Source organism: Clinocottus analis, unplaced genomic scaffold (assembly GCF_023055335.1).
Source record: "Clinocottus analis isolate CAN_PGR_092001 unplaced genomic scaffold, fCliAna1.0.p SCAF_3, whole genome shotgun sequence".
NCBI lineage: Eukaryota > Metazoa > Chordata > Actinopteri > Perciformes > Cottidae > Clinocottus > Clinocottus analis.
The window spans coordinates 22,440,308-22,462,617 of record NW_027176042.1 but is presented as its reverse complement, the minus strand read 5'-3'; the positions used below and the strand labels follow the sequence as shown (position 1 = coordinate 22,462,617).

Here is a 22,310-nt window from a genome sequence, read left to right as displayed (position 1 = left end):
ATGACAAAAAATGATGACTTATTATACTTCATCATTTTTTTCAGAATTTTCTTGTGAAAATTTTTTTTTTTAAATAAATGTGATAACATATTTTGATCATAACTATGAACATCCAGCATGACCTAATGAAGATTGGACGAAAATGCTTTTCGAGCGGTTTCCAACATGTTCAAAATGAAAAAAAATACACCGTAGACACAGCAACAGGGAGCAAATCAGGGTTAAGTGACACCAAAACAAGGACTAGCAGAGCCGGGGCTCGAACCACCGATCTTTTGAGTGAAAGACAGGAATATTAACCGCTGAGCACATAAAGAAGGATTATGCCCCCTGAAAGGGCGCTGTGGGGTCAAGAAGGAGCGAGTCACACAAATAATATTAAAACAAACATTCCTATTAAAGTACAGACAACCCAAATGAATAGGGTGTGCATTTAGAGATGTCGAGGGTTTATCTTGCGCTTATACTTCACATGAACAATAAAACAACAACATTGTGCAACTTAGTTTGCACAAGGCGGCCACCGACTTTACTCTTGTCACACCCTTCACGAGAACAGTTCCTCTCCTTCTCGTTCTGTTTTTCCCTTCACAATAAAAAACCCAGAAACACACACCAGGACACTGCTCCCCAGAGAACTGTTTAAGTACACAAAATAATAGCTTACAGTATTTTGGTTGGGTTCTAAAATGTGGAAATACAGCCTGACAAAATGTAGACACCTACCATATATGCTTCCTTGGAAAAGGACAACACAATGTCCGACTATAATTGGACTAAAGTAACCAAGGAAAGCTACCAGGTGTCAGGTGAAGAAAAATAAGCGCAAGCTCCTCGGCCACTTAGTGACAAAGCTTGAGCATCGTAAAGTATGATGTATGTTTGGAAATGTGTTGTATTCCTGCATGCAGAGTCATACTCCTGCAATAAAGAGAAAGATTTTGCACACACAAAAAGAATTGTTTGTGCAAGAGTAATCAAAGCTTCATGAATGGGTATTCATGCTGATGCATCCGAATCAAAGTGAGGTCTAAACATGCCCAGAAACTCAGATATTATATTTCATGTTGACTTTATTTACAACTCACTTCAGCAAATATAGGGTTTGTCCAAGTACTGATATCCATGTACATACATTGCACTATTAATATCCAAAAATGAATAGTACACATATAATCTGGGGTCCGCGTCCACTTTGGATATGTTTATGTTTTGTAAATATGAATAGCTCCTCAAAGAAAGGACAGAAAACGCAACACCGATCAATTTGGTGCATTATTGTAAATCAGCAAAACGTCTTGTCCAGGATCTTCTCATTGATGGTAGCTTCACTGACCGTTGCCCTGGCAGTACGTCAAACTCCACCGACGGTCACTGTCAACGAGAAACAATAAAGTTTTAAGAGCATCAACACACTGGTTATTCTATTGATATTAAGAATAAAAGGTCAAAAGCTTTGGCCTTTAAGTGTAAGTGGGATGTGGATGTGATAAACTGTTACTAATGATCTTACCGACTGCTTCTATCAAAGGAGCTTGCCACTCCAGTCAGGAAGTGGTCGCTGGCAACCGTCCAGCTGAAGTATTCCTCATAGAAGTTGATGTTTGTTTCTGTTTGGCAGTTGGATGTGGTGAAACCAGGAGAACTGCAGCACTGAAAGCGCCATCTGAACATGAAGGATATTGGGTTCATATACATCTGCAAATACATTAATTCAGTAAGCAACAGGATTGTTTTACTCCAACTGCACTTAAGGTTTCCCTAATTAATGTATTCTTTCTTAAAAAATACCTGATACATTTTCTTTTCATTAACTAAAGCATAGACAAATGACTTACTTCCTGTCTTTGAAGAGGTTGCTGCGATCACTGTAGACGCCTGCGATTACTTCATTCTCTCCACATTTGAAGCTCTTTGACTCCCAAAAATTGTTCATAGGCTTCGACCACTTGCATGCTCTTTGTAACTTGAAAGCCTTGCACGAAAACGCCCAAAGTCGATCTTTTTTGTCGTTATTGTAGAGACTACGGTGGAAAGAAATCAGCACGTCAGACACCTTAGCACTTAACAAAATAAAACTAAAGGTATGGATTAACATGTTGAGGAATAATGTATAAACTAGGGACGTCACGAGAACCGGTACTTACGGTACCTTTCCATGCTAAAATAAGCCCTGTAAGCACCGTGAGCGCCGATGCCAGCTGTTGAAAATGAGGCGGGAGGACTCACTCCTTAGCTAATTCTAAATCTGGAAAGTAAACTAAAACTTTCAGTGAAGTGTGGTGCAGTAAACGTGTCGGGTGTGATACAGCCAATCCAAAGACGTTCATATAGATAAAAAGGTGACCAGACGCCCTCTTTTTCCCGAACATGTCCTCTTTTCGAGACCTAAAAAATGCGTCCGTCATGGGATTCCATGAACGTCTGGGATTTTGCCTCGTTGGATATTTATGTTTCTCTTTCACAAACTAGTTATTACACCCTGACAAGTTTTGCAAATAGTATCCCCCTTACGTTCCACCTTCTTGCGCAAGCTCTGACTGAAGAGAGAAGTGTCATTGGTCGTTTCCATTTCCAATCTGGCAACACTGAGCCCTGCCACCTCCACGAGTTGCTTTGTTTACAACAGCACATGACATCTGCAGCCACGGCGAAACATAAATGTATGTCCATGGACGAATTTTTAAAAAAATACCCATGTTTTTGCATCGGCCGTGATTCTTTCGGAAGCTGAGTGCACTTTATTACATTGTGCTATGCTCTATTGCAGATGAATTGTATGTCTTTTGCTTTTTTTCAAGTACATGGAATCTTATTTTATCGTAGTATTGAAATTAGTATCGAGAATCGTGTTATTTTACTGGTATTGGCACCGACTACTGGATTTTTGGTATTTTGACACCCCTAGTATAAACCTTAACTGGATCTGTACTGCCTACCTTGTAATACCAGATACAGCTTGGCTGTTAGGACAACTGTGACTGAACGTGCTCTCCAAAGTATTGTCCCACTCGCTGTATGCATGGAGGTAATCCGCTGTAAGAGAACGGTAAGTTTACTGGGTGAGTTACAGCAAAGATGTGAACAGGAAATGGTCTAACAGACTGGAAAAGTTACATTTAACTAGCATGGTTAAGGTATTCCCTATTGATCCAACTGCTTTATTTGTGTACTTACTGCAGACATAGAGCTTGTTGATCTTCAGAATGTCATTCTCTGACATGCCGTCCCTCTGGCCTATTTGTGCGGAGGAGTCGAGGGGAACGATGGTATCTAATGAATTTTTCGAGAAGTCTTTTGGTCCGTAATGCATCACAGACCCGTAGTCGTATGGAACGTTGAGGTTGTTTGTCTCCAATCGGCCAAAGTTTCTTTCTTGTCCTTCCTGGATGTTTTCAAAGTGGATCTTGACGAAAGCGTCCCTGTCATTTCTACTTTGCTCGTGCCAGAAGCCAAGTGCGTGAATGAGCTCATGCTGAATGATGCCCTTTTGAAGGCATCCTGCACCCAGAGATAGTTCCTGGGACTTTCCAGCTCGTCCGACCCAAGACCAACACCCGCTTTGTTTCACGATGCTGATGTAGTCGGTCTGGTCGGTACGAGTAACAAACCGGATGCAGGTGCTCATGTGGAAGGCACTGATTGCATTCTCAATCTGGGTCTTTTCAGAGCTGCTAAAGGAATCACTCACGACATATGGCACTTTCACTGTCTTCAGTAACTTTAGCCATCTGCAGTTTTCACAGATTCTGGCATTTCTCACGTTTGAGACGAAAACGTCTCCTTCCATTAAATAGTCAGTTATTTGTTTGTTTGATGTCAGGATCTGTGAGTTAACTGTATTAGTATCTAAAAAGAGAATACATTTGGTTTAGTCAGATTAAATTGATCTGGCACACAATGTTAATTGTTGTATTTCTGAAACCAATTACCTTGTGTTGTTCCTTTGCAGAAATCGAAGCTCCAGCGATGATCTCTATCCAAAAAAGCATCGTCATAAGAAAGTTAAAGTTATTGTCACTAATTTCATCAATAAAGGCTCAATATGACTGGCAATAGTGGAACTAAACACAATATGAATGTTGACTGTCAATTTAATGTCTATAAACATGAACATTAATAAACAAATTCGGGCATCGGTATATTTACCCATTTTTATTATTCTTGATGGTCTGGACTCCTGTGAGGAAGTGGCCTGCAGGAAGTTGCCAGTTGAAGTCTTCGCTCCAGTAGTTGACCATCGGAGTTTTACGACATTCAAATGTGAGAAAGTTTGGGGCAGAGCAGCAGAGGAATTTCCAACTGAAACAAGATCAGATCAAGCAAACCATTTAACATTGAATCAAGTAGTGAAAGTTGACTTTGATGTGACTGTTTAGAACAGGGACAATCTTCATTAATGACAGGTATGCATGATGTCATTGATTTCAGACCTCAGTCTCAAGAACAAACAGTTCCCTCAAGCTGGTGTCAGACGTTGTTCTGCTCTAACAATCATAAGTTTCAATATTTAACATGTTTTTCATTGAACAAGCTGTTTATTTATTGATTGATACATTTTTCTAACATTGAACACATAAAATGGATGTTTTTCAAATTGAACTTATCATCTAAGTTCCAATGAAGTATAAATGTGTTTGTACATGATGCAAATTCAAAGTCCTATATTCAATAGTGTTAATATTTCAGCGCATAATTACAACAAACTACCAACCTTCTGTCTCCTTGTGCGTTGTTGTAATTGCTGTAGACGCCAGCAACCACATGATTGACCGGGCAATTGTAGCTGAGTTCTTTCTCATATAAGTCCTGGGAACTGGACCAGGAGCAGTCTGAGGTGGTGCCGAAAGACTTGCACTCAATCTTCCATTGGCGATCTTGGTCATTGGCACTGTAGGAGCTTTAACATAAATCAAAAATTACTAAATGGAAGGATCGGTAGAAACAATTAAAAACAAGATGTATGACAGCAATAATACATTTATTTATAACTTTTTATTTAGACATTTCTCAAAAGTTTTCATATTCATGTGCAAGTTTACCTTTTAATCTGAGACACGACGTGTTTGTCTGGACAAGGATGATTCAAAATGCCTTTTAAACTGTTGTCATAGTCCTGCGCTTTGAGTCCAGCTGCAAACAACATGTGGTTCCATGATTAATAATCAACATCATCAAAACTACACTCAATCTATACTTACAAATAAGAGATCAATGATCTTACCTGTCAGGAGGATGGAAACCAGGATGAAGGTCCACATTGTGAGTGATGTGTCGGTGTCTAACCTGTGAGGAGACTGACTTCACTGACTGCAGGTGCTGCAATTTATACGCTTGTGACAAGGAAATAGTGACACTATGTCATCATCTGTGTTGACACATTTTGTGAGCAGGTGTGTGTGTTTGCAAATGACTTAAAGCATGTGTGTTTTGGCATGTTTCATGAGCATGTGTATTTACTATCTCAAACCAAACAGCAGAGCTATGAAAAGTCACTTGTTAACAAAATAGTTAAGTTGTCAACTGTCCCTCAACTCCACCTCCCTCGACGTTAAAATCTACATCTCTTCATCCTTACATCCCCATCCTTCCATCCCTCAACCCCCATCTCTTCCTCCCCTTTATCAATCCCCTCCCGTCTCTACACACACCATCCGTATGAATGTATGTCCCAGTAATGACACAATACTAACTTTACTTGATCCTGTCTTTGTGCTTTCTTGACCCACAAGTAGCCATAGGTTGCAATTACAGCTGGACCGTTGATCAGTCTGACATCCAGCGCAACATGAATTATGATTTGCTGTTGCATCACCAATACTATTGCTAATACCATTCCTTCCTTTACAACCATTATTCAACTTAAAAAAGCCCCAAGCCCTCCAGCGCCTCTTTTTTGCAAAAAAAATTATTGTTTTTAAAAACTTTATTATCTCTGCAAGCAAAGGGTTGTTTAACTTCATTTAAAAAAATAAAAAAAAATCCAATTAAAGTAACCGTTAAGTTTAAGTACTTACGTAACTCCGTAAACTTGCCACGGTGATCGTAATATTTCACTCAATCCTACATGAGTACCTCTTTCAATGTCGGATTTCAATAAAAGACACATCCCCGTAACCTTAAGGGCTTGTGGGAGTCTAACAAAGAAATCAAAATCCTTATAAACCCCTTAATTAGTACCTGTAAAGTCACAAAACGGCAGAATTTCTTTTTCTTCTTTTTCCGGGGTTTCTGAGTTCTGAGTCCTCCCTGGTCCACCTACATTTCTAAATCCGCTTCCTACACCATTCACACATTTTGGTTGATCTCCGTCTTTGACCGTGATTTGTCAATTCAGGTGTCCGTCGACATTTTGTGTGAAACTCCCCAATGAACACTCAGGAAACTGTTGTAAATGTTCATTTTTCATTTGCACACACCCCGTGAAGCTTGGTCGGGAGCATGAAGTCATTTGTTCTGACCCCCTTTGGGGGCAGGGCTGTAGAATTGGCACCACCATTTTGACTACAACCGTATTTGCTTGTGAAGAAGGCCGAAAAAGGGATCTTCGTAGGGTAGGAGAGCGGCGTAGGGGACAGTTGAAGTCGGGATCTCTGCTGTGGGCAAAGCGTGGTAAGAGAAACAGGGATATAGCTGCTCGGCCAGCAGGGTTGAGAAAGAGCGTTTGTTAAGATAATCAATCAGTGCGTTTACATGCTGGTAATAATTCGAATCTTGCTTTAGTCGGACTATGCTCTCTTTCGGGGCAACTGCTGTTATCCAAATATACATGGCAGTGAATAAATCGAATCATTGGCCGAATGCATGTCATATCCGATACGACAGGTGGCGCTGTTTTCATCACATGTAGTGGTGATACAGCCATCTCCGCTTGACCTCTTCACTCTTCATAATGGAGAGAACCCCGCTAGCTTCGGTGGTTGTCGGGGAGCTAGCGCAGAGCAAACAGGGAACTAGCAGCAGCGCTAACTGGCTACATCAGGGAGCTAGCAGAGACACCCACCGAAGGTACTATCAGCTCGTAACCCGACTTTTACGTTTGTTTGTTTCTGCCGGCCGTGATAACTTATCGTCTCTTTCGACTTCCGGGTCACGACCTGGGAGGGAGGGAGGGAGGAAAGGAGGAGGCGGCGGGATCTTGAGCATGCGCACAAACGCATTGTCCAGTTCCGATCCGATTCAGCGTTTACATGCAGCGTTATTCGAATTATCAATCGAATCGAATCGAGTTATCCAGGGGTGTTAATCGGATCGTAGTCGGACCGCAGTTATTCGAATAAAGGTGTTTACATGAACTGGATAATTCGATTTTAGTCGGACTAAGCCAGTTATTCGAATCCATGTAACCGCACTGATTTACAATTTTGCTCGTGTTTCGAACGCTGTCCGTCAAAGAGGAAGTGTGCGGGTTCGTTGTGCTTCTGAACCCCAGAACCCCAAAAATGGCGGTTCAGCAATTTGTCGATCTCCAAAGCCCTACCAGTCCAGAAATGGGCCTCTGTTGTGATACAGCTAAAGAACAGCACACCCTGGCCAGTGAAGTCAATAAAAGTCAATATTAAATGTTTATGACACTATTCCACAATACATATTAGCCTAAACCGTATGACTCACTTTTGGACTCCTTCGAGCCGAATGAATCCACCAAATCTGCAGAGAAGATGATACACGCAAAACATTGCCATTCATGTCCAGCAAAAGAAATGGCCTATCAGAGCCCATCTGGGACTCTATAAAACTAAAAAAATACTTAACTCCACTAAATCAAAGCCAAACTTTGCAAATATACTCCTAACACATGTTACATATTGTTATTCTTTATATAAAAAAGCTTTGTTTTCCTTTTCTGTGTCCTATCATAAACTAATAAACAACACATATATTATCTTATTATCTCAGTTCAAACGGGTATTCTGTACATTATAGTTTTTATAATTATTCAAATTGACCTTGGTTGCGGATGAGGAGATAATAAGTGTTTAGTTAAAGGCAAACCATTCGCAACTTTAGCTAATAAATTGCTATGGTAAAAATGTTTAGTACTTAGTGAACGGGTAATGTGCTGTTTGGTCCAGTTTTTGTTCCCAAACTTTTATAAAACATTATTTATTGCATTGAAGGTCAAAAGTATTGGACGTTTTTTTTCAATAAAGAAGGTTGGACCACCCTGTTAAATACTTTCACATGTTTGTTTCGTCAGTTTTTTTAAAGGTTGCACCATCCAAAACAGATGCTCACATTAAAGCTCAGCTATAATAGTAGTTGTCTCTTGAAAAGACTCATCATGCTGTTTTTGGCCAAATTAAAATCAAATATATTAATATTGCAGTGTGAACATGTATTGAATACGGTTATTAAGCCAATGAACCCAGATAATATATTCCATGTTGAGTTTATTTACAAGTTAAAAAAGGAAATACAGAATATCTTTGTACATCAATTGCAATACATTAATCTGCATGAAAATCCACAAATGAATACTATATACATTTAAACATATTTACATTAAAACACTTTGGATTTATTAAAATATTCAACGCAAGTCGGGTTCATCACCTGACAGAGATGACCAAATGATCTAATCTAGATCAGCAATACTTACATAACATTAGTCAGATTTAATGTTACAAACCTGGTTTAACACCAGGAGATGGTTGTTTATGTGACACATACACATCTACACCAATCTCATCCACTGTGTAAGAACAGGGAATAACTCAGATATTAATGAGCTTTGCATCAATACACCGTCACCATGTTGAGGTTGTGTTTTCTTTCACAAGTGCATCACGAGTGCAGCTCTGGGACGAGTTTCTCTGTTCAGGTCATTAGGATCTTCTCATTGATGGTAGCTTCACTGACTGTTGCCCTGGCAGTACGTATAACTCCACCGACGGTCACTGTCAACGAGAAACAATAAAGTTTTAAGAGCATCAACACACTGGTTATTCTATTGATATTAAGAATAAAAGGTCAAAAGCTTTGGCATCTGAGAGTCGCTGTAAGTGGGATGTGGATGTGATAAACTGTTACTAATGATCTTACCGACTGCTACTATCAAAGGAGCTCGCCACTCCAGTCAGGAAGTGGTCGCTGGCAACCGTCCAGCTGAAGTATTCCTCATAGTAGTTGATGTTTGTTACTGTTTGGCAGTTGGATGTGGTGAAACCAGGAGAACTGCAGCACTGAAAGCTCCATCTGAAAATAAAGAATATTGGGTTCATATACATCCGCAAATACATTAATTCAGTAAACAACAGGATTTTTTTACTCCACCTGCACTTAAAGTTTCCCTAATTAATGTTTAGTTTCTTAAAAATTATCTGATTGATTTTCTTTTCATTAACTAAAGCATAGGCAAATGACTTACTTCCTGTCTTTGAAGAGGTTGCTGCGATCACTGTAGACGCCTGCGATTACTTCATTCTCTCCACATTTGAAGCTGTTTGACTCCCAATGTTCGTTCATAGGCTTCGACCACTTGCATGCTCTTTGTAACTTGAAAGCCTTGCACGAAAACGCCCAAAGTCGATCTTTTTTGTCGTTATTGTAGAGACTACGGTGGAAAGAAATCAGCACGTTAGATACCTTGACACTCTACAAAAAAAATCTAGTTATGGATTAACAGGTTGAGGAATAATGTATATTCCTTAACTGGATTTGTACTGCCTACCTTGTAACACCAGATACAGCTTGGCTGTTAGGACAAGTGCGACTGAACGTGTTCTCCAACGTATTGTCCCACTCGGCGTATGCATGGAGGTAATCCGCTGTAAGAGAACGGTAAGTTTACTGGGTGAGTTACAGCAAAGATGTGAACAGGAAATGGTCTAACAAACTGGAAAAGTAACTCTGTTAAGATATTTCCTATATATTCAACTGCTTTATTTGTGTACTTACTGCAGACATAGAGCTTGTTGATCTTCAGAATGTCATTCTCTGACATGCCGTCCCTCTGGCCTATTTGTGCGGAGGAGTCGAGGGGAACGATGGTATGTCCTGAATTCTTTGAGAAGTCTGTCGGTGCATAATGCATTACAGACCCGTAGTCGTATGGAACGTTGAGGTTGTTTGTCTCCCATCGGCCAAAGTTTCTTTCTTGTCCTTCCAGGATGTTTCCAAAGTTGATCTTGACGAAAGCGTCCCTGTCATTTCTACTTTGCTCGTGCCAGAAGCCAAGTGCGTGAATGAGCTCATGCTGAATGATGCCCTTTTGAATGCATCCTGCACCCAGAGATAGTTCCTGGGACTTTCCTGTTCGCCCGACCCAAGACCAACACCCGCTTTGTTTCACGATGCTGATGTAGTCGGTCTGGTCGGTACGAGTAACAAACCGGATGCAGGTGCTCATGTGGAAGGCACTGATTGCATTCTCAATCTGGATCTTTTCAGAGCTGCTAAAGGAATCACTCACGACATATGGCACTTTCACTGTCTTCAGTAACTTTAGCCATCTGCAGTTTTCACAGATTCTGGCATTCCTTGCGTTTGAGACAAAAACATCTCCTTCGGTTAAATGCTCTTCGACTTCTTTGTTTCTTGTCAGGATTTGTGAGTTAACTGTCTTGGTATCTAAAAAGACAATAAAACATGACTTTAGTCGGATTATATTGATTTGTGAAACAATGTTAAGTATCTCCCTTACGTTCCACCATTTATATAATTGGGCAAATACAATTAAAATAATTACCATCTGTTGTTCCTTTGCAGAAATTGAAACTCCAGCGATGATCTCTATCAAAAAAAAGCAACATCATTAGAGCGTTAAAGTTATTATTACTAATTTGATCAATAGAGGCTCAATATGACTTGTGTGGAACTGAAGACAATATAAATGTTGACTTTTAAAAGTAGAAGCATATTCTGGCGTCAGTATATTTACCCGTTGGTAGTATTCTTGAACTGGGTCTGGACTCCTGTGAGGAAGTGGCCTGCAGGAAGTTGCCAGTTGAAGTCTTCGCTCCAGTAGTTGACCATCGGAGTTTTACGACATTCAAAAGTGAGAAAGTTTGGAGCAGAGCAGCAGAGGAATTTCCAACTGAAACAAGATCAGATAAAACAAACCATTTAACATTGAATCAAGTAGTAAAACTTGATATATCATGTAAATTCAAAGTCCTATATTCAATAGTGTTAATATTTCAGTGCATAATTACAACAAACTACCAACCTTCTGTCTCCTTGTGCGTTGTTGTAATTGCTGTAGACGCCAGCAACCACATGATTGACCGGGCAATTGTAGCTGAGTTCTTTCTCATATAAGTCCTGGGAACTGGACCAGGAGCAGTCTGAGGTGGTGCCGAAAGACTTGCACTCAATCTTCCATTGGCGATCTTGGTCATTGGCACTGTAGGAGCTTTAACATTAATCAAAAATTACTTAATAGAAGGATCGGTAGAAACTTTGAATATGAAGTGTACATTTTGATTTAGAAGTTATTGAAATGGTTTCATATTCATGTGCAAGTTTACCTGTTAATCTGAGACACAACGTGTTTGTCTGGACAAGGATGATGCAAAATGCCTCTCAAGCTGTTGTCATAGTCCTCTGCTCTGATTCCAGCTGCAAACAACATGTGGTTCCATGATTAATAATCAACATCATCAAAACTATACAAACATAGTCTGTACTTACAAATAAGAGATCAATGATCTTACCTGTCAGGAGGATGGAAACCAGGATGAAGGTCCACATTGTGAGTGATGTGTCGGTGTCTAACCTGTGAGGAGACTGACTTCACTGACTGCAGGTGCTGCAATTTATACGCTTGTGACAAGGAAATAGTGACACTATGTCATCATCTGTGGGCGTGTTGACCCATTTCTTAAACATGCGGGCGTGTTGACCCATTTCTTGAGCATGTGTGTGTTGGCATGTTTCTTAAGCATGTGTATTTGTTACCTCATTCCAAACAGCAGAGCTATGTGAGGTCACTTGTTAACAAAAGAGAGAATAGATCCCCTCTCTTCTTCTGTTGTGCCTTAAGTACTAATTATCTAATGACTTGAACGATAATTACAACATCTTCCTCATGACTGATCATTACCAGAAGCACTGAATAGTATGATCAAGTTTGAAAAAATCCCAGCACCAGATCACGTCAACCGTGTGGAAACATGTTTGCACAATTCTTTTGTCAAATAATTTCACAAATGTACTCTATTTGGCTTTATCTGTATCTATAACTATAGTATTCAATACTATTCTGTAACTATAGAGGGTAATAAATACAATGAAAAGACAGCAACACAGTCCTGTAAGGATCTACTACTCATACAAGGATGCTCAGTTTCAATGAGAATATCTTGATCGCTGTTTAAATGCATCTGGTTGTCCTGCCATGCACCTAACACCTTCAAGGAATACTCCACTGATGAAATGAAGAGATGAGGATGAACCTTGTATTCATCATGGATCCATGAGCTCATTGTGTTACAAGCATTGCTCCTTCTTTAAATCACTGAATATGCTACTCCTGGTGGAGGATTTAACATGAAACTGTGCTTTCACCTTCATCCCAATCACAACATGACACAGAGGTGCACTAAAGCACTTGTAAGGTAGATGTGAAGAAGTCTTGAATGCACAGCTGGATGCAGAGGTATCTGAACATGTAAACACTCACATGAGCAAATGAACGATACATGTGGTTGTAACTACTGATTATTGTCTACACCTAAACAACTTAGTGTCATCATGGGTGTGATTGACATTTTTATGACCGCTGTCTGAAGCAGTTCATCCTCTCTGGTGATGACGAAACCACAAGCTATTTGTCTGAGCTCTTTTATCCACTAATTAATCTGTTGGCTTGAAACTAATAATTTGAGAGTTTAGAAAATATTTGACCTCAATAAAACAAGGTGTGTCTCTTTTGATTGTAGCTCACGCTTACTTGAACACCTCACCAGTCCAGTCTGCAGTAACAGCAGCAGCCAAGTGGTTCACAAGTATCCAACACTCCTTGTTCTACATTTGCACTTCATTTGGATGAGTTTGTAGACATCTTTTCACTTTGACACTGACGAGTCTGTTTCTGTTCCTCAATGACAAAAGCTTGAAAAAGTCCAGTGAGATTCAAAGCGTAAAATAGGAAAAGTCTTGAACTTTGGCATTTTATGAATGCAGATGACAGCTTGGCAATATTGAGGAAGTCATTGCTTTTGTTGTTGTTGTGATTCATTAATTGGTGGGAAGTTCTTCGGTGACGAATCTGTTACGGTAACTCAGTGAGAATCACTTCTTGGTATTTGATGGAAGTATTTTTCTGACGTCTGGTCTCAAACTGGTTTTGTGCCATTATTAGTTCAAAGTCATTATCTACGTAACTTTTATGGATAAACAAGAAGAGCACAGCCAAGAGAAACTTATGCAACATGAGTTATTAAATAACAGCAGAAATATGTCTGTCAAACTACTGAACTGCTGCCAAATGAATGGATGTCAATGAGGTCACATCCATTCAGTTGTCTAATTTTAAGATGTGGGTTGAGAGCTGAAGGGATCTAGAGATGGGGGTCAAATGATGAATTGACTAATATTTTGGATATCATGACCATTTGTACAACCATTACAACGATTCAAAAAACATCAAAAGATCACAGAATAAGGCCTCAATTTGACCTGTTTGGCCTGGTTTTTGGAGACCTTGCATTTATTAGCACCATATATTAGGCATTTAATGATTCCAAGCCCCGTTTCGTAGATAAAAAGGATCCATGTCCGTCCTTTGATTTTAATTCTATAAATGGAAGTAAAACACTGGTGTGACTGCCCAAATGGCAGACATTTTCCCATATTTCCCGAATTATATCTGCAGACTGCTCTTGGCTGGATGGCTGAAAGTTATGAGGAGGCATGCCTGGGACAAGCCTTCTTAGTGACCCCATTCTTAAGCAAATTGGGTGAGTTCGAATTTTCAGTGGGTCATTGCGAGGGTATTTTATCCGCTTTTGGGCACCCTTACTCGTGTAAAAGCTGCAGATTTCCCCTTGGCCATTTGAAATCAAAAGGGTCCAGAAAACTTTGTGCTCTCACACTGCCTTTCACACCAGAGTAGACATAGGTTGAGATAATCTAATTTGTGTAATATCAGCCTCCAAGCCCTTTAGAAATGACTAAAACAAAGGGCACATTGCAGATTTATTGTATCCGATTCATGGGCCACCTTACTTGGGTTAAAGTCTTTGGATTTCCCCTTGGCCATTTGAAATCGAAAGTCCACAGAAAACTTTGTAGTATCACACTGACATTCACTCCAGTGTAGACATATGTTGAGATAATCTTATTTGTGTAATAGCAGCTTCCTATCCCTTTAGAAAAGGACCGAAAAAAGGATACATTGCGGATGTATTGTATCCGATTTAGGGCCACCTTCCTTGGGTTGAAGTCAACGAATTTCCCCTTGGTTATTTGAAATCAAAAGCCTTCAAAAAACTTTGTGCTATTACACTGCCATTCACACCAGTGTAGACATATGTTGAGATGATCTTACATGTGTAATATGAGCTTCTTACGTCCTTGGAAAAGGACAGAAAAAAGGGCACGTTGCGGATGTATTGTACCTAATTTAGGGGCACCTTCTTCGGATTTAAGTCTTTGGATTTCCCCTTGGCCATTTAAAATCAAAAGTTGCCAGAAAACTTTGTGCTCTCACACTTCCATTCATACCAGTGTAGACATAGGTGGAGATGATCTTACATGTGTAATATCAGCTTTTTACCCCCTTGGAAATAGACAAAAGAAAAAGGGCACATTGCGGATGTATTGTATCTGATTTAGGGCCACCTTCCTTGGGTTAAAGTCAACACTTGGCCATTTAAAATCGAAAGTCTCCAGAAAACTTTGTACTATCACACTGAACTTCGCACCAGTGTAGACATATGTTGAGATCATGTTACATGTGTAATATCAGCTTCTTAGCCCCTTGGAAAAGTACCAAAAAAGGGCACGTTGCAGATACGTTGTATCCAATATAGGGCCACCTTCCTTGACTTAAAGTCAGCGGACTTTAATCCGGGCCATTTGACCTTAAAAGTCTCCAGAAAACTGTGTGCTGTCACACTGCCATTCACACCAGTGTATACATAAGTCGAGACGATACTCCAGGTGTCATTTCAGCTTCCTCGCCCCTTGAGTTATGGAGATATTTTAGGCCAAATAGCACATTACAAAAACTGCAATTTGGACTACAATTTGTATGTAGTCATGAAGGACAATTGTGTTAACCCAAATGGCAGGTGTTGTCCGAGGTGACCCACTGCCACTCGGGTCAATTTCTACCAAAAATGTTGGGACTATTGGCCTACATGAACGGCTCAAACAAACGCAGGCCAAATGGCAATTGAATTGAATGTTTGTGTTGTCAGAGTTTTTTTTCTTAAGTTAGCTGCGACATTCAAAACACATACTAACATTAAAGCTCAACAAGATTAGTAGTTGTCTCTTAGAAACACTAACAGCCACTGTTTTTGGAAAAGTCTGAACATTAATGTGGCTGATTTAACATCCAATTCATTATAATTTAAGAGGGTACACATATTGAATCATCCCATGAACTCAGATATTATATTTCATGTTGACTTTATTTACAAGTTAGAAAAAAAAATACAGGATATCTATGTACATCAATAGCAAGACATTAATCTGCATTAAAATCCACAAATGAATACTATACATTTAAACATATATACATTAAAACACTTTGGAGGTATCAAAGGATTCAACTCAAGTTTGGTTCATCTCCTGAGAGAGATGACCGAATGATCTAATCCAGATCAGCAATTAATTACATAACATTAGTCACATATGTAATTTTACAAACCTAGTTAAACACCAGGAGAGGGACATTGCATGACAAACATGGACCCTGCCAGCTATGTGACACATACACAGCTCCACCAATCTGATACACTGTGTAAGAACAGGGAATAACTCAGATATCATTGAGCTTTGCATCAAGACACTGTCCCCATATTGAGGTTGTGCTTTCTTTCACAAGTGCATCACATGTGCAGCTCTGAGACCAGTTTCTCTGTTCAGTTCATTGCAGTTGGAGAAGACCTCAATCAGAGCTGACAGCCAACAGGTGAGAGGCAACACCAATCAATTTGGTGCATTATTCTGGCCCAGCAAAACATCTTGTCCAGGATCTTCTCATTGATGGTAGCTTCACTGACCGTTGCCCTGGCAGTACGTATAACTCCACCGACGGTCACTGTCAACGAGAAACAATAAAGTTTTAAGAGCATCAACACACTGGTTATTCTATTGATATTAAGAATAAAAGGTCAAAAGCTTTGGCATCTGAGAGTCGCTGTAAGTGGGATGTGGATGTGATAAACTGTTACTAATGATCTTACCGACTGCTACTATCAAAGGAGCTTGCCACTCCAGTCAGGAAGTGGTCGCTGGCAACCGTCCAGCTGAAGTATTCCTCATAGTAGTTGATGTTTGTTACTGTTTGGCAGTTGGATGTGGTGAAACCAGGAGAACTGCAGCACTGAAAGCTCCATCTGAAAATAAAGGATATTGGGTTCATATACATCCGCAAATACATTAATTCAGTAAACAACAGGATTGTTTTACTCCACCTGCACTTAAAGTTTCCCTAATTAATGTTTAGTTTCTTAAAAATTATCTGATTTATTTTCTTTTAATCAACTAAAGCATAGACAAATGACTTACTTCCTGTCTTTGAAGAGGTTGCTGCGATCACTGTAGACGCCTGCGATTACTTCATTCTCTCCACATTTGAAGCTGTTTGACTCCCAATGTTCGTTCATAGGCTTCGACCACTTGCACGCTCTTTGTAACTTGAAAGCTTTGCACGAAAACGCCCAAAGTCGATCTTTTTTGTCGTTATTGTAGAGACTACGGTGGAAAGAAATCAGCACGTTAGATACCTTGACACTCTACAAAAAAAATCTAGTTATGGATTAACAGGTTGAGAAATAATGTATATTCCTTAACTGGATTTGTACTGCCTACCTTGTAACTCCAGATACAGCTTGGCTGTTAGGACAAGTACGACTGAACGTGTTCTCCAACGTATTGTCCCACTCGGCGTATGCATGGAGGTAATCCGCTGTAAGAGAACGGTAAGTTTACTGGGTGAGTTACAGCAAAGATTTGAACAGGAAATGTTCTAACAGACTGGAAAAGTCACATTTAACTAGCATGGTTAAGGTATTCCCTATTGATCCAACTGTTTTATTTGTGTACTTACTGCAGACATAGAGCTTGTTGATCTTCAGAATGTCATTCTCTGACATGCCGTCCCTCTGGCCTATTTGTGCGGAGGAGTCGAGGGGAACGATGGTATGTCCTGAATTCTTTGAGAAGTCTGTCGGTGCATAATGCATCACAGACCCGTAGTCGTATGGAACGTTGAGGTTGTTTGTCTCCCATCGGCCAAAGTTTCTTTCTTGTCCTTCCAGGATGTTTCCAAAGTTGATCTTGACGAAAGCGTCCCTGTCATTTCTACTTTGCTCGTGCCAGAAGCCAAGTGCGTGAATGAGCTCATGCTGAATGATGCCCTTTTGAAGGCATCCTGCACCCAGAGATAGTTCCTGGGACTTTCCTATTCGCCCGACCCAAGACCAACACCCGCTTTGTTTCACGATGCTGATGTAGTCGGTCTGGTCGGTACGAGTAACAAACCGGATGCAGGTGCTCATGTGGAAGGCACTGATTGCATTCTCAATCTGGATCTTTTCAGAGCTGCTAAAGGAATCACTCACGACATATGGCACTTTCACTGTCTTCAGTAACTTTAGCCATCTGCAGTTTTCACAGATTCTGGCATTCCTTGCGTTTGAGACAAAAACATCTCCTTCGGTTAAATGCTCTTCGACTTCTTTGTTTCTTGTCAGGATTTGTGAGTTAACTGTCTTGGTATCTAAAAAGACAATAAAACATGACTTTAGTCGGATTATATTGATTTGTGAAACAATGTTAAGTATCTCCCTTACGTTCCACCATTTATATAATTGGGCAAATACAATTAAAATAATTACCGTCTGTTGTTCCTTTGCAGAAATTGAAACTCCAGCGATGATCTCTATCAAAAAAAGCAACATCATGAGCTCAATATGACTTGTGTGGAACTGAAGACAATATAAATGTTGACTTTTAAAAGTAGAAGCATATTCTGGCGTCAGTATATTTACCCGTTGGTAGTATTCTTGAACTGGGTCTGGACTCCTGTGAGGAAGTGGCGTGCAGGAAGTTGCCAGTTGAAGTCTTCGCTCCAGTAGTTGACCATCGGAGTTTTACGACATTCAAATGTGAGAAAGTTTGGAGCAGAGCAGCAGAGGAATTTCCAACTGAAACAAGATCAGATAAAACAAACCATTTAACATTGAATCAAGTAGTAAAACTTGACTTTGATGTGACTGTTTAGAACAGGGACAATCTTCATTAATGACAGGTATGCATGATGTCATTAAGGTGTGTCGATGGATTTCAGATCTCAGTCTCAAGAACAAACAGTTCCCTGTATATGTTTTTCAAAATAAACTCATTATCTCAGTTTCAATGAAGTATAAATTTGCTCATATATCATGTAACTTCAAAGTCCTATATTCAATAGTGTTAATATTTCAGTGCATAATTACAACAAACTACCAACCTTCTGTCTCCTTGTGCGTTGTTGTAATTGCTGTAGACGCCAGCAACCACATGATTGACCGGGCAATTGTAGCTGAGTTCTTTCTCATATAAGTCCTGGGAACTGGACCAGGAGCAGTCTGAGGTGGTGCCGAAAGACTTGCACTCAATCTTCCATTGGCGATCTTGGTCATTGGCACTGTAGGAGCTTTAACATGAATCAAAAAGATTTAATGGAAGGATCGGTAGAAACTTTGAATATGAAGTGTACATTTTGATTTAGAAGTTATTGAAATGGTTTCATATTCATGTGCAACTTTACCTGTTAATCTGAGACACAACGTGTTTGTCTGGACAAGGATGATGCAAAATGCCTCTCAAGCTGTTGTCATAGTCCTCTGCTCTGATTCCAGCTGCAAACAACATGTGGTTCCATGATTAATAATCAACATCATCAAAACTATACAAACATAGTCTATACTTGACAAATAAGAGATCAATGATCTTACCTGTCAGGAGGACGGAAACCACAATGAAGGTCCACATTGTGAGTGATGTGTCGGTGTCTAACCTGTGAGGAGACTGACTTCACTGACTGCAGGTGCTGCAATTTATACGCTTGTGACAAGGAAATAGTGACACTATGTCATCATCTGTGGGCGTGTTGACCCATTTCTTAAACATGCGGGCGTGTTGACCCATTTCTTCAGCATGTGTGTGTTGGCATGTTTCTTAAGCATGTGTATTTGTTACCTCATTCCAAACAGCAGAGCTATGTGAGGTCACTTGTTAACAAAAGAGAGAATAGATCCCCTCTCTTCTTCTGTTGTGCCATAAGTACTAATTATCTAATGACTTGAACGATAATTACAACATCTTCCTCATTACTGATCATTACCAGAAGCACTGAATAGTATGATCAAGTTTGAAAAAATCCCAGCACCAGATCACGTCAACTGTGTGGAAACATGTTTGCACAATTCTTTTGTCAAATAATTTCACAAATGTACTCTATTTGGCTTTATCTGTATCTATAACTATAGTATTCAATACTATTCTGTAACTATAGAGGGTAATAAATACAATGAAAAGACAGCAACACAGTCCTGTAAGGATCTACTACTCATACCAGGATGCTCAGTTTCAATGAGAATATCTTGATCGCTGTTTAAATGCATCTGGTTGTCCCGCCATGCACCTAACACCTTCAAGGAATACTCCACTGATGAAATGAAGAGATGAGGATGAACCTGGTATTCATCATGGATCCATGAGCTCATTGTCTTACAAGCATTGCTCCTTCTTTAAATCATTGAATATGCTACTCCTGGTGGAGGATTCAACATGAAACTGTGCTTTCATCTTCATCCCAATCACAACATGACACAGAGGTGCACTAAAGCACTTGTAAGGTAGATGTGAAGAAGTCTTGAATGCACAGCTGGATGCAGAGGTATCTGAACATGTAAACACTCACATGAGCAAATGAACGATACATGTGGTTGTAACTACTGATTATTGTCTACACCTAAACAACTTAGTGTCATCATGGGTGTGATTGACATTTTTATGACCGCTGTCTGAAGCAGTTCATCCTCTCTGGTGATGACGAAACCACAAGCTATTTGTCTGAGCTCTTTTATCCACTAATTAATCTGTTGGCTTGAAACTAATAATTTGAGAGTTTAGAAAATATTTGACCTCAATAAAACAAGGTGTGTCTCTTTTGATTGTAGCTCACGCTTAGTTGAACACCTCACCAGTCCAGTCTGCAGTAACAGCAGCAGCCAAGTGGCTCACAAGTATCCAACACTCCTTGTTCTACATTTGCACTTCATTTGGATGAGTTTGTAGACATCTTTTCACTTTGACACTGACGAGTCTGTTTCTGTTCCTCAATGACAAAAGCTTGAAAAAGTCCAGTGAGATTCAAAGCGTAAAATAGGAAAAGTCTTGAACTTTGGCATTTTATGAATGCAGATGACAGCTTGGCAATATTGAGGAAGTCATTGCTTTTGTTGTTGTTGTGATTCATTAATTGGTGGGAAGTTCTTCGGTGACGAATCTGTTACGGTAACTCAGTGAGAATCACTTCTTGGTATTTGATGGAAGTATTTTTCTGACGTCTGGTCTCAAACTGGTTTTGTGCCATTATTAGTTCAAAGTCATTATCTACGTAACTTTTATGGATAAACAAGAAGAGCACAGCCAAGAGAAACTTGTGCAACATGAGTTATTAAATAACAGCAGAAATATGTCTGTCAAACTACTGAACTGCTGCCAAATGAATGGATGTCAATGAGGTCACATCCATTCAGTTGTCTAATTTTAAGATGTGGGTTGAGAGCTGAAGGGATCTAGAGATGGGGGTCAAATGATGAATTGACTAATATTTTGGATATCATGACTATTTGTACAACCATTACAACGATTCAAAAAACATCAAAAGATCACAGAATAAGGCCTCAATTTGACCTGTTTGGCCTGGTTTTTGGAGACCTTGCATTTATTAGCACCATATATTAGGCATTTAATGATTCCAAGCCCCGTTTCGTAGATAAAAAGGATCCATGTCCGTCCTTTGATTTTAATTCTATAAATGGAAGTAAAACACTGGTGTGACTGCCCAAATGGCAGACATTTTCCCATATTTCCCGAATTATATCTGCAGACTGCTCTTGGCTGGATGGCTGAAAGTTATGAGGAGGCATGCCTGGGACAAGCCTTCTTAGTGACCCCATTCTTAAGCAAATTGGGTGAGTTCGAATTTTCAGTGGGTCATTGCGAGGGTATTTTATCCGCTTTTGGGCACCCTTACTCATGTAAAAGCTGCAGATTTCCCCTTGGCCATTTGAAATCAAAAGGGTCCAGAAAACTTTGTGCTCTCACACTGCCTTTCACACCAGAGTAGACATAGGTTGAGATAATCTAATTTGTGTAATATCAGCCTCCAAGCCCTTTAGAAATGACTAAAACAAAGGGCACATTGCAGATTTATTGTATCCGATTCATGGGCCACCTTACTTGGGTTAAAGTCTTTGGATTTCCCCTTGGCCATTTGAAATCGAAAGTCCACAGAAAACTTTGTAGTATCACACTGACATTCACTCCAGTGTAGACATATGTTGAGATAATCTTATTTGTGTAATAGCAGCTTCCTAGCCCTTTAGAAAAGGACCGAAAAAAGGATACATTGCGGATGTATTGTATCCGATTTAGGGCCACCTTCCTTGGGTTGAAGTCAACGAATTTCCCCTTGGTTATTTGAAATCAAAAGCCTTCAAAAAACTTTGTGCTATTACACTGCCATTCACACCAGTGTAGACATATGTTGAGATGATCTTACATGTGTAATATGAGCTTCTTACGTCCTTGGAAAAGGACAGAAAAAAGGGCACGTTGCGGATGTATTGTACCTAATTTAGGGGCACCTTCTTCGGATTTAAGTCTTTGAATTTCCCCTTGGCCATTTAAAATCAAAAGTTGCCAGAAAACTTTGTGCTATTACACTGCCACTCACACCAGTGTAGACATATGTTGAGATGATCTTACATGTGTAATATGAGCTTCTTACGTCCTTGGAAAAGGACAGAAAAAAGGGCACGTTGCGGATGTATTGTACCTAATTTAGGGGCACCTTCTTCGGATTTAAGTCTTTGGATTTCCCCTTGGCCATTTAAAATCAAAAGTTGCCAGAAAAC

The 22,310-nt window shown here is 39.8% G+C and overlaps 2 protein-coding genes, 1 long non-coding RNA gene and 1 pseudogene across 3 annotated transcripts; all 4 read right to left on the bottom strand.

Annotated features, from left to right (window-relative positions):
* Positions 1-1,055: 1,055 nt before the first annotated feature.
* Positions 1,056-1,658, bottom strand: LOC137795887 (uncharacterized). Its single transcript, XR_011078559.1, has 2 exons — positions 1,514-1,658; positions 1,056-1,374 (listed from the first exon to the last, which is right to left on the bottom strand). It is a non-coding gene; the product is annotated as an uncharacterized lncRNA (long non-coding RNA).
* A 176-nt stretch (positions 1,659-1,834) lies between these two features.
* On the bottom strand, positions 1,835-5,261 carry LOC137796117 (hatching enzyme 1.2-like). Its single transcript, XM_068593811.1, has 4 exons — positions 5,225-5,261; positions 3,178-3,849; positions 2,940-3,036; positions 1,835-2,024 (listed from the first exon to the last, which is right to left on the bottom strand). Exons 1-4 carry the CDS (start codon positions 5,259-5,261, stop codon positions 1,835-1,837), a joined length of 996 nt encoding a protein of 331 aa, XP_068449912.1.
* Positions 5,262-8,854: 3,593 nt separating this feature from the next.
* LOC137796115 (hatching enzyme 1.2-like) lies at positions 8,855-10,977 on the bottom strand. Its single transcript, XM_068593808.1, has 7 exons — positions 10,883-10,977; positions 10,691-10,734; positions 9,901-10,572; positions 9,674-9,770; positions 9,371-9,556; positions 9,046-9,198; positions 8,855-8,900 (listed from the first exon to the last, which is right to left on the bottom strand). Exons 1-7 carry the CDS (start codon positions 10,975-10,977, stop codon positions 8,855-8,857), a joined length of 1,293 nt encoding a protein of 430 aa, XP_068449909.1.
* Positions 10,978-16,985: 6,008 nt separating this feature from the next.
* LOC137796111 (hatching enzyme 1.2 pseudogene) lies at positions 16,986-19,155 on the bottom strand (annotated as a pseudogene).
* Between the last annotated feature and the right edge of the window lie 3,155 nt (positions 19,156-22,310).